We start from the raw sequence: 12,605 nt of genomic DNA, 5'->3' as shown, positions 1-12,605 counted from the left end.
AACATTGAAGCTTAACTCAAGCTCAGTCCAGTACTAATGTACACAGCTGCTTGCTTTGCATTGAATAAAATTAAGATAATTAGATGCCATGTTTCCTCTTCAGGGTCTGTCTACTAAAATCAGCATAATGGATCCACTCTAGAGGTCCAACAACAATTTATATGAAAAGCATTATGTATGAAAAAGAGTAGGGCTCAAATTTTCCTTGTACAGGGGGAGGCCGGGTTTGGTGCTTTTGTTTTGGGTTGGGTTTCTTGGTCCTTCTGATTCTTCTCCCCATTCCCCCAGCTCATACCTTCATACCAACAATTTTCTTTAGCCATAGTTGTATTTGACTTTCCCCACCAACACTGTCCATACATTTCAGGATCACTGGGAAGCATTAACGATCACTTAAGTACTTCTCTTTCATCTCTGTACATACACAGTAATCTTTATCAAAATATTCACTGAGCTTCTGCTACCCTCACGCTCTCTTCCCAGGAGGTTTGCAGCAAGGACGTACTCAGCCATTATCCTCTCCCACGCTTGCCCACGCTCCCTCTTTAATGTTCCATAAAATGATAACATTTTCCAAAACAGAGGCTTGGTGAGAACTAGGACTGCTGACCATAAATTTTCCATCCCTTCTGCCCCTGACTCCTTGTGTCATGTAATGCTCCCAGCATTTCCTTGAGATGCCATGTGCCAGGTGATTTCTGCAAGTCTGCTCTTGGGGACCAATTCTGCAGCCTCCAGACCCACAGGTGATCAGACAAGCCTAACGTGGAGAAACGTGACCAGACAGTAGCACCACTCATTTTTCTCCTGACAGTGCCACAGCTTCACTGGTTTTATTAGAGTTGGTTCTGCTTCACACACGTTAAGGGAAGAGACACATCACTTATTTCATAAATTCACTTAGCCTAAAATGCAAGTACTGAATCTTGAAACGGCCCTTTATAATGAAAGCAGTGCTGGAAACATGGTTTCCAGAACAGAACACAATCTCTGTACACGGTGTAATTACATCTTAGCATTCTGCAGAATACCAGTGCATGGCTTAAATGCTATTAATTGTAAGCAGTTTTGTTCCACAGGATGTTGTTTGCTGATAACTACTCAATTAGGGTTATTTTGCAATTAGTCTACTCACAGTAAATTTACTGCAACCAGAGTCATCTGTGGAGTAGCAAATTAAAATGCTGTCTGGGCTGCATGTGCAGTGGCTCTTACATGCTCCTTAAACTGTGTATAGCTCACCACAGTGATTCTGTCACACTAACAGATTAACACACAGGAAAGCAGCAGCAGCCAATGTCATTTGGAATCCTGAAACCAGCAGAAAAAGACAAATCTGGGGTTCAATGATCTGTAGATCAAACCCAGTGAGTCCAAAAATGCACTGCCAAAACCTTAAAAGCTAAACAAACCACACATTTATATGTCACTGTGTGCATATACATGCATATTGAGCAGATGAAATCCTCTACTTGCTTCATTACAGCTCCCATTCTTTTAAAGTTCTGTAGAGGATGCTCTCATTTCCATGCCTTGAAGAGCAGCTCTGCTCCACCCCACAAGTATTTGGCATCTTGTGGCTTTTCCTCTCCCTTCCCATGAATCACACCTCTTTCTGCTGAGTGCTTTCAAGTCATCAGATAAAAACATTTTGGACATTCAGATTGCTATTACCTGTGTGTTGTTCAGTAAGCAGAGCTCCAGAGCCCTTTTCTGTCAGTTTGAAAACCAAAAGGTTGTGTTTCTAAAATAAAATGGAAATTTTTCTTCCCAGCAGCCTCTAAGAAGCTGAAAGCACTTGCTTCTGTGTGCCAGAGCAGCATTATCAATAAGTAACCAGGGAGAAGGCAGTTTTGGAATGAGGGAGGCTGATTATTTTCCTACTTTATTGTAAGCTGGGTTTACCCTACAAGGATGAAGGTAGCGAAAAACCTGCTTGACTTAAAAACTAAGAAAAGACAACAGAAACGCCTGTGGGAAATAAATCAGGATCAGTTGAGGCTCTCTGCTTTCCTAGGGACTTCTCATTTGCTAGAACTACATCTTAGAAAATACTTCTCAAAAAACTCTGCTATGTATTTTGGTCTATCTAGGGCCACAGACCTGGGCCAAGAATAAAGCCAGTTGGATAATTAATGACAAGGATTGGGCCAGAGGCTTCCCTGGGGATATGGCAGCTGAGAGAAGCTGGCCCAGAGGAGGCCTGGTGCAGAGACCACCTGGGACTGTGCCTGTGATGACCCCTGACCTGATGGCAATAACCAAGCAGGAATTGTGCTCTGTGTCCATCCAGCAACCCTGCAAAGCAAGGGGTGCAGAGCTGCAAACTACCATGATCCACATGGAAGTGAAAACCAGAGAACGTGGGGACTGAATCCAGCCACTGGTAAGCAGCTAGGCTTTTTTTCATCTCAGGAGGACAGGAAGTAGAAATCACAAGTTCAGTATCATGTTGAAATGTGGAGTTGTGTAGTTGCAGCTGCAGTGCTGCCCATTGCTGTTGGGCAGGGTCAGGGCCACAGTGGCCATTCTAGGACTGTGCTCCTGCCCACAGTAATAATGGATTCTGTGGGGGGTAACGTGGCACAGAGCAGGTCACTTGTGCTTTGTTCAAGGGGATTTTATCTAGGTACAGAGTGATGGGTATTTTAGAGACAAGAATTCTCATTTAAACTTCTGCTTCTTCCCAGTATCTCTGTGCAAGAGGAGGGCCATGCATGATGATGGACAAAGAAGGGAGCAGCTGGTCCATGTACACCGACAGCTTGGGCAAGCAGAAGAATGTCTGGCCCACCAGGACAATCAGTGTCTGTACAGGACTAGGCCATAGATGGCCCCAGCAAGGAAACATCTGCCACATTGTCCACAGGCTGCTGATCCCTGTATCATGTCTCCTGAGACAAAAGGAACTCCCCAAAGGATGTCTGTGGGTGTCTTCTCAACCCGCACAGGACTGGATTTGCTATTTCCTCATCTAACCTTGTGCTGAGCCTACACGTCCCATCTCACATTTGCTGAATGCATTTTCTCCAAAACTCACTTCTACGAAGGCCAAACATTCCCTTCTGAGCCAAGGGAGAATTGCAAGCTGCCCATTGCCCTGCTCTCAGCAGTGACTGGGTAAGGCTGCACCTAAAGCCTTTGACACCAATCTCCTGTGCCATAGATTTGTGCCGTGTTTTTAGAACCACTTGCAGGGAAATGTCAGCTCACCTGCTCTGCAAGTCAGGTGACTGGTGAAGGTGCCATGTCCTGTTCTACTGCTCCAGCAGCAGTGCCCTTAGAGGGACTGCAGCCCTCATGGAAATAACACCTGCACGTCAGATAGGGGACATAATGCTCCTGATTTTAACAATCCTTCCTTTTATCACTGAAGATCCTTATAATCAACTTCCTTTGCCTGTTGCCTTTGGAAACAATAAAACACTTTAAAAAGTAACAGCTTGTATGATCCTGTTCTTGTTGATAACCACTGAAGTGAATGTATCACTTAACATTTATGACAATCCAGCTGGATGGAGTCCTGGCCATGATTGATAGCTACACTTAGCAGCGTCATGGTTTTGATCAGCTGAGACAAGATCCAAGGGGATTAAATGCTGGATGACATCTCAATGGAAACCACAGCACTGGGAACACGTTTATATGTTGGGATAATGGATGAATGTGCTGCTCCAACGCATAAATATTTATACTTCACAGTTTTGCTGCAAACAGACAGGAAACCTTTGTTCAAACCAAACTGATGGGAACAACACTCACATGCTGAACACACAGACTCAGACCCCAGATGTCTGACTGCTGCTGAAAAACACCAGATTGCTTTTTTAATACATGAAGTGCCTCTACCCACATCTCCCCCTACAGCAATCCTACCAATGGGGTGTCTTACATCCCCAAAAGCTGATGTCCAGTACTTCACAAACTCTCCTGTAACCAAGCTCAGTTATTTTCAAGGACTAACAGAGTTGTTAAAGTCACCTTTCATGAGGGATGGAGTCACTGTGTGAGTGAAGAAGAGCAGTATTTATGTTCTACAGTGGGAGGAGAGACATGGGACCACAACACACTGAAACTCAGACAATGGATCTTCAACAGGCCTATAAAATTCAAGGGATCTACCAAATTATATCCATACAAGGCCTTCCAGTAGGCACTGTGTGCTTTCAGTTTTGGGGATCCCCCATGTCTGTCTTGACAATTCTGTATTGAAACATTTGGGAAATTACTTCAAGGTCTGGATCTCCTCTGTAGGTTTGGTGACCCAATCTTCTTGTGCATTGGTGCTTCCTGCATTAGCAACTCACGTCCCATTCCACATGCTGCTGCATTACCACTTCTCCACAGCAAAGCTCCCAATTCTGCTCTAGGGCAACACAGGATGTCCAGACTTTCTGCCAAGGAAATCTGGCAGCTGAAGTGGTTAACTTCAGCTGTCAGCATAGGCAGGAGGAAATAACCTTGAGGCAAAGGAAAGTCAACATTTTCCACATGTATACATCTGGCTAGGCTAACATGTCTCTCAATTATTCTTTTTAAACAAGTGTCACCACTTAAAATAAAAAACTAAATGAAACTCTAGCTCAGCAAACCTAAAAATTTCAGACACAATCTAAAATTGTGTCTAAAATCTAAAGTCTAAAATCTAAAAATTTTAGACACAATGCACCTAATTTTTTAATGTGGTATATATCCATACCACATGAGTTTTTCCTAAATTAATCACATTTGGACAGTTTCATCATTTTTTCTAGACATATTTGTAGCTCCCAGTTTTACTGAGAATTTTACTATGACATTACAATGGAAACATTTATACCAACATGCTATGTACATATATGCTGAAAGGCTTCAAGTATAAAATATGACACTGTTCTTGGTTCTAATATCACACTATTATCCTGACTGCAGGGCATAAGAGATAAATCCTGTATTTAGAAAAGAAGCAGTAAATATTTATTGAGAAGCCTGTTTTTAAGGATGGCAGTTGTTTAAAACTTCTGGAAAGTCACCCTGCACCCCTGGGAGACAGATTACCAAGCAGGGCATGGAAGCATAGGTGTGTGCAAAATTGCAGTGTCTGCCCACACTAATGACAATATACCTTCCAGCTCTGGCCAGGATATCGCTTGCATATTTGTGTACAGGATACATTTACCTACACAAGGTTCATAGCATTGGTCCCATTACTAAGACATCTTCTTGATCCCTAAAGTGTAGGGCAGTGTCTGCAAGGTGCTGGCCTCCCTCAGCTTTCTCACAGACCACAGCTGACTGCCCTGCCCTTAGGGAAGAAGGGGGAAGAAGAGGGAAGGAATAGCAAGGACATGTTTATCACAGTGGGTTCCACCAGTGGCACCTCAATGGTGCCCAGGGGTATTCACTGATGCTCATCCTGTTCCTGATGTCTGCTTTTGCTCCATTTTTAACTCTCTACTGTTCTCTTGTCTTCCCTTCAACTTGTGCTGCCTTTACTGTCCCTCTTCCCCTCTTCCCACTGAAAACTGTGTCTTCTGCCTGCTCCATTAATTGTCTCCAGTGTCTGCCCACCCAGCTTAACAATTTGGAGTATTACTGTGATAAGAAAGGCAGAAAAAACACCAGAAGAGACATGGTAAAAAACCAAAACAGAACAGTCACAGATGCACTGGAGTGGGGAATGGGGGTGCTCAGACCATTCATCCTGGTAAGATGCACCATCTAAATTAAAAGCCTAAGAATCTTGTTACAGGGACATGTGGTTTTTTTTTTTGATACATTCTCTGGGGCAGCTCCTCTTTTTCACTGTCTGTACAGGGAATTTAACCTCCTAATCCCTGTAATAGCAATGCTGTCCTTCTCTCTACCACACTGAAATCACCCTGCAGTAACCACTGCTTTGTGATGGTGCAGCAAACAAGCCATTAGAGGATGCTCCCAATGAAAGGAACTAAACATCCCCTGGTTCCCATGGATCCCCATGTCTATTCTACAGTCTCAAAGCAAGACCTATTCTCTAATTTATAAATACTCTCTGCACTTTCAGCTTGGACAAAGACATGGAATATCCTTCTGTGCATGGCCAATTACAGGGTTGGGACCCTGGACTGTTGTATAAACAAATGCTGCTGTGGGTAATGCTGCTCCTTGATCAATACCCACTTTGATCAACTGATCAATGCTGTTTTCTTTTAAAAGGCATTTTACTCTATGGAGAGCTTATGGCTGGATGAATGGTGGCACATGAAGCACTCTTTGAAAAGTAGAAAAAGGTCAGCTCAGACATGCAAACTGACAGCAAGCTGAGAGGTAACATCTGAGGGCATGGGGAAACCAAAGCAACAAATCAAAGCTTGGCTTAGGCCAGCAGAGGTAACTGACTTTCCAGCAGTGATTTTGAAAATAACTTTTGATGATTCAAGAACATTAAAAATAGAAGTCAGCCACAAAATTGGACTTTTCCCTGTGCTTTTGGAATTTTTTTATATGCTTCTGATAATTACCTGGGTTATCAAAATGCTTAGGAGTCCAGTGTGACAGAAAAATAGCCATACAGCCGTAACAGCAATGCCACTCATGTATTGGTTAGCATAAAGCTCCAGAATTCACTGTTTCACTGAATTACTCTTCTGATTACCAAGAAGCACACAACTCCTGCACAGCATGGCAAGATTTTGACTATTCTTCTCTGTGTCTGTAGATTAAGAACTAAAATAAACAGGAGTAGCAGCTGAATACCTAGATCACATTGTGCAATAAAAATCTGGTGGAAGTGAATTCTACAGGAACCCACCAGGGATCTTGTGACATCCACATTATTCCCTTTTTCAAAGGGAATTCAAAGCCTCCCTTGTTTTCACAGTCCAAGTCCATTACACATTCCTGCAATAAAGCCATTTCTGTCATCAGAAGGCCATTCCAATTAGAGAGAATGCTTCCCCCAAGACAGTGTTTTACTTCTCCATCTCCCAACTTACCCTCCAGGGCACAGAAACGTGTCACCTGCTCTGGCATCAGCTTCCCAAGCTTGTGCTGGCAGTAAACGTCCGCGATCTCCTGGCGACACTGCTGGGACTTGGCGCGGGACATGGCCGAGATAGCCTCCTTGCCCGTCACCTCACACTTGGGTGGCTGGTCGTATTTCAGTTCAGGGGAGCTGTTCTCAATTTTTTGTAAAAGATGCTGTGTGGGAGGCCTGTCAATCTCCTTCAGGTTGTTGCTGTTGCTGCTGTTTTTTCCCAGGTGATCGCTGAACTGCACCACCTCGTTGGAGTTCTTCCCCAGCAGCAAGTTCTCCTTCATTTTTTCCTCTTCCAGTTTCTTTCTCAAGTGCTCCTTTTGTTTGCTAAGGGGTTTTTTCACCAGCTCAGACTGGTGTTTTTGTCTCTGAGTCCTGGGAGCAAAGTTACTGTTATCAATAGTTTCAAAGTCCTTGGGGACTGAATTTTCATTATTGCTGTCTGTTCGCATTTTCTCTTTCGGTCGGTGGGAAAAATAGCCATCCTATAAATGGGAGAAAAATTACACTCATCTTACTGAACAGTCACATCCCATGCATGACAAGCATTTCTTACATGAAAACACAGATCAATTACAATCCTACAAACTGCAGAAAATCCCTGTGTTGGGGTTTGCAGCAGAAGAAGGTGAGAGGCCTCTGGGGTGCCCAAGTCACCTGCATTGGCATCTCTTCTTCACTGGGCCAGAGTCCAAGCCCTATCTCAGATGGAGCAGGGAGGTTTTACACAGGTTTGTGAGCAGTGATTAACCAGACACTTCACCCTGACACCATTAAATATCCATGAGAAAACAGACACAGGTTTCAAAGGAGCAAGAGCAGGGCCTTCAATGCTTCCTTTCACTCCTTGTGAACCATCACAGTTTGGTATCCCAGAATTCCTCGTTGCTCTGCAGAAAGCACCACCTGACCACAGCCTGAGCTTTCTTTCAATGCAGTAATTTTGCCACAAAACAAATCCCTCCCAGTTTTGCCCTGTTGTTTTTTTTTTTTTTTTTCTTCTTTTTTGAGTTCCTACACGTTTGAACCCTCCCTGGGAAGGTCAGAGTCAGGCTCGGGTGTCAGCTCTTAACCATCATGATCCTCCCCTCAATGCTCTTTGATAAATATACAGCCCATAACTTTGCAACATTCAAAATCTATCATATAAAGGAAAAGGAATAGACCGTGTAAAATATTTGTCTGCATCAGGGATGGGTTAGGTTGAGCTGCCTTTGCTCCAGCTGTGGAAATTTGTGGGGGGACACAATTTTTAGATTCGTGGACATGGAAATATTTCTGTTTGCAAAAGTGAACAGTAGCAGATAAAATCAATGATGAATAGTTATTAAAACATCTGAAGACAGGAGTAAAAATATTGATAGACTTTTTGAGTCCATCCTGTTTCCTTTTCACTTGTGGAACACATAACCAAAAATCAGAGACTGGGAAATGACAGCATCACTAATGATGGGAGCATCTTTTAGCACCTATCAACCACATTTTGTATTCAAAACATTTTATCAGCATGAGCTAATTGTTTCTCACAACTCTTCTGGGAGGAACTATTTAACAGTCAGGGTTTGCAGAGAAAAGAGAGAGAGATGATGACTTATCCCAGGCCATGCAGGGAGTCAGTATCAGTTTGACATCTGAAGCTTGGCAATGGGAAATGTTTGAATCATTAATTCATTAGAAGTTTTTTAGTGAGTGAATAAAGTGATTCTCTCTCCATGAAAATGTCCAGTTTGCAGCTAGCTTGAGCTGTAGACACAGATGAATGCAAGGGAGTTTAAAAAAAAAAAATTAAACAACACCATAAACTAAAATCCAAACATTTTTCAAACAAACAAAATAATTCTAGTTTGGGGAGAAATATTTTTTTTTAATAAAATGTAACATTTAAGTGAAAGCATGAAATCAATTTCTTTTCTCAGACTTACTTTAAGGAAAAGAATAGCATTTATACAGAAACACAGGTTCAGTTAAATAGAAGACGACTTTCAGGATTGAAGCCCAACCATTAATCCAGCACTGCCAAGTCTACCACTAAGCCATGTCTTTTAGTGCCACATCTACACAGCTTTTAAATCCCTCCAGGGATGGTGACCCCAGCCCTTCCCTGGGCAGCCCGTTCCAGTGCCTGACAACACTTTCCATGAATAAATTTTTCCTAATATCCAATCTAAAGCTTCCCTGGCACAACTTGAGGTCACTTCCTCTTGTCCTGTCACATGTTACCTGGGAGACAGGACCAACCCTGACCTGGCTGCAGCCTCCACTCAGGGAGGTGTAGAGAGCCATAAAGTCTCCCCTGAGGCTCCTTTGCTCCAGTCTAAAGAATCCCCACTCCCTCCTCTGCTCCTCATAGGCCGTGTGCTTCAGCCCCTTCCCCAGCTTTGTTGGTGTTCATTGAAAACCAAAGAGAAACAAAATAAACAAAACATAGTTTCAAGGCAGCCTTAATTCCCAGGAATGACCAAACTAAAATAAAAAAAAACTACTTTCAGAGCCTGGCTCCCACCATTTGTCCTGTATGTTGAATGGATCTTCAAAGAAAAAAAAAAACAACCCTCTCTTCTTCAATAAACCTTTTCTAAGGTCTCTAAGGCAATGCCACGATGGGATATTTCTACGTATCTTGGCAACATTCTCTCTCACAGGCTGACTCTTGCTAAATTATTTTTGTCTTCAAATTAAAAAAAAAATCCTAATCTAAAAAGCAAATGCATGCTGATAAAAGCGAAAGGAAGGGAGAGGAGATTTGCTATTGGCTTTTCACAGTAATTCTTATTACCCACAAAGGAGACCCTGGCCTGCACCAGAGCAACAGGCACACACCTCCCACGTCCTGGGGAGCACAGAGCCCTGCCTGCACTCTGCCCTCCTGCTCCTTCCAAACCTCTCTGGAGCATGACAAAGTGCCCAAAGATGAGGTGTGGGCACGTTCTTGACTCACACAGCATCTGACACTACACTTATGTGATGTTTCAGTGGGAATCTTTGCTCCCCAGTTTGCCAGCCCTGCAGCAGGAGTGCAGGACAAGCTGTGCAGCTCCCCTGGGGCTGCCAGGGGCTGCAGCTCCGGCGTTGCAGCAATGATCCCACCACGCTGGGACAGAGCACAGAGCTGGGGTGGAACCTCAGGAGAAAAGGCAAAGCAAACAGCAGATTTATTGGTGTATGCTTCACCTCTTTAAACTATTTTGCTCCTTCAAGTGCTTTGCCCCTTCTGGGAAATGCTTCTCCAAGTCTATATGATGGAATCTGAAATAAACAAGTGAATTCTAAATGCTTCCAAAGCAGACACAAAATGAAGCTGGGCCACAACTCTTCCCTGCCGACAGGGACAATGAACACCACAGAAACTCCCACCACACAGGACACCCAGTGTCTGCAGGGAGATCTCTTTGGGAGGAGCAGGGACTAAAAATAAAGCAGGGTCTGTACAACAAATGTAAAACCAAGAGCTATAGATATACATTGAAACATAAGGACATGTAACAAATGCCCCAGTTGGAAAATCAAATCCAGTCTCACGCAATCTCACACCTGTTGGTGCAAGTGTTAAATGCAAAAAACCCAAAATCTCCACCCACCTTTGGTCTGCATTTCCCTCTCGATTGCTTTCACCAAAGCCAAGCGTGATTTTTACAGTACAATGATTTCAAGATAGGCTCCACACATGAGAGCAGAATGCACACGTTTACAGTGCAGAGGAAATGAAACTCAGCGCTCCCAGCTTAGAACAGTAGCAGCTGCTGACAGTAATTTGTGTTCATTTGTGAAGTTCAGGGGTACAAGCAAAAAGCAGCACTTCAGGTGTTCAGCTAGCAACAGGAAGATGGGTTTTGCTTGCTCTGCAATACTTTATTTTTACAGTGCTGGATTAATTGCAGATTTTATTCATCACGGATGTCTAAGACATTCAAGACAGGGCAGAATCATCTCACAGAGAGACAGTCTTGAAACCAGGCAATCACAGTTCTGACAGTACCATGGGACATACATCAGCAGGTTCACTGTCTGAATCATCATTTATTTAAACTTTTATCAAGCTCTTTGTTAGCAGCACCTCCTTATCTCTGTGCTTGCAAATCACTGAAAAAATGGAAGGCCATACCAGAACCAAACGAGAAGCGAAAGCCCATTAATACAGCCTGTGTCCACAGCCAAAGATGAAAGCAGTGTTTTCAAACCAACACCTAACACTGCTATTGAAAGCACCATTTTGGTCTTTGCAATAGAGCAATTCTCTCTAGGCATAGACCAGAAGAGGCTACATCCAAAATCAACTCATTTGAGAGGCCACCTTATTAAATTACTCAGTATTGCAGGTGTCACACACAAGATGTGCCACCCAAGAGCACATATTTCACCTGTGCCTTTCCTGCAGTGCTAACCTCTGTGAGTGTAAAGCCATCCCCTCTCATCCAATCACTCCATGCCCTTGCTCAAAGTTCCTCTCCAGCTCTCTTGTAGCTGTTTCAGGTACTGGAAGATGCTGTAAAGAAACCTCTGGAGACTTTGCAGCACCATATTCCAATATGAATTATGACACTGTGGATGTCTATCACAGATCACAGGCCTAAGAGAAGGATTGCCACAAGCAGAAATGTTCTGTCCTAACTTTATCTGGTTCTCAGAAGATACAAGGAGAGGTTAACTGCTGAGTGCTCAATGGCAAGAGCCCTGGCAGGGAGAGTTTTAATGACTGTGTGGCCTCTTCTGAGTGTGTGGACGCTGCAGTTCAGGAATAACAAGCAAATACTCCAAAACTGAAAAAGAACAGTCTGTACCCAGGAGTGTGCATGAGATCACTGCCAATTACATACTGATTGCCATTAATGTTAAAAATAGTATTACAATATTAATGCAAAAACAACATTTTAAACTCAGAGCCATTTTATATACTGTGAGAATTTGATTTCTGCTCCAAATTCTGCTCCCTGTTGAACACACAAATTTTAATTCTCCAAACTCCACCTCTGGTGTGCTTTATTAGAGTTTGTCAGACACAATATATGCTCTTTGGTGAATTAGCCACTTCATCTGCAGTGATTTAGGATCTGGGGCTTAGGTACTCTGAGCTTGATTGAATCCAAAGTCCCATCTATCTCAGGAGGGAAAGCCTGGGTTTCTGCAGAGACTTTGCAATCTACTGAGGAAACCATGGAATAAATTGCTGCTGTCACCTACTACAGACCCAACAACAGCTGCTGCTGCTCGCTGCACCTAGCACAAATACAGAGAATTTGGAAGAACTTCCCAGCTGTCTGCAATGACAAATGGATTTTAATGACAGCCTGTAAACAGTCTCAGAGGCTTTTGCAAGTACAAACCACACCAGTTCAGCCAGACCCCAGGTAAGTGTACACACCTGCAGACTGCCTCGCTTCACATTTTGCTTGCCTATATTTGCAAGACACATCTGTCAGCTGTATTTGCATCCAAGCTAAGCATGTTCAAGCATAAACATGTGTTTGGGGTTACCCAGGCCACAAATTCCCCTGTACTCTTTCAGGTACATTTCTGTATCCTACATGCTAAAGACAGGAGATTAAAGATAGAGACCATGGCTCCAATGCTGGGCACAGGAAACCTCCAACAAGCCAGCCCTTTCTCAGTG

At 43.3% G+C, this 12,605-nt stretch overlaps 1 protein-coding gene across 2 annotated transcripts in view; it reads right to left on the bottom strand.

Annotated features, from left to right (window-relative positions):
* XYLT1 (xylosyltransferase 1) overlaps positions 1-12,605 on the bottom strand; it is a 178,315-nt gene that overhangs the window by 84,875 nt on the left and 80,835 nt on the right. For both annotated transcript variants that reach the window (XM_053957225.1, XM_053957226.1), the window contains one exon: positions 6,957-7,482. In XM_053957225.1, the coding sequence (XP_053813200.1) occupies positions 6,957-7,482 (526 nt within the window). The remainder of the gene's footprint in view (positions 1-6,956; positions 7,483-12,605) is intronic.

This window comes from Vidua chalybeata, chromosome 16 (genome assembly GCF_026979565.1).
Source record: "Vidua chalybeata isolate OUT-0048 chromosome 16, bVidCha1 merged haplotype, whole genome shotgun sequence".
NCBI lineage: Eukaryota > Metazoa > Chordata > Aves > Passeriformes > Viduidae > Vidua > Vidua chalybeata.
This window is presented reverse-complemented; position numbering and strand designations above follow the sequence as displayed.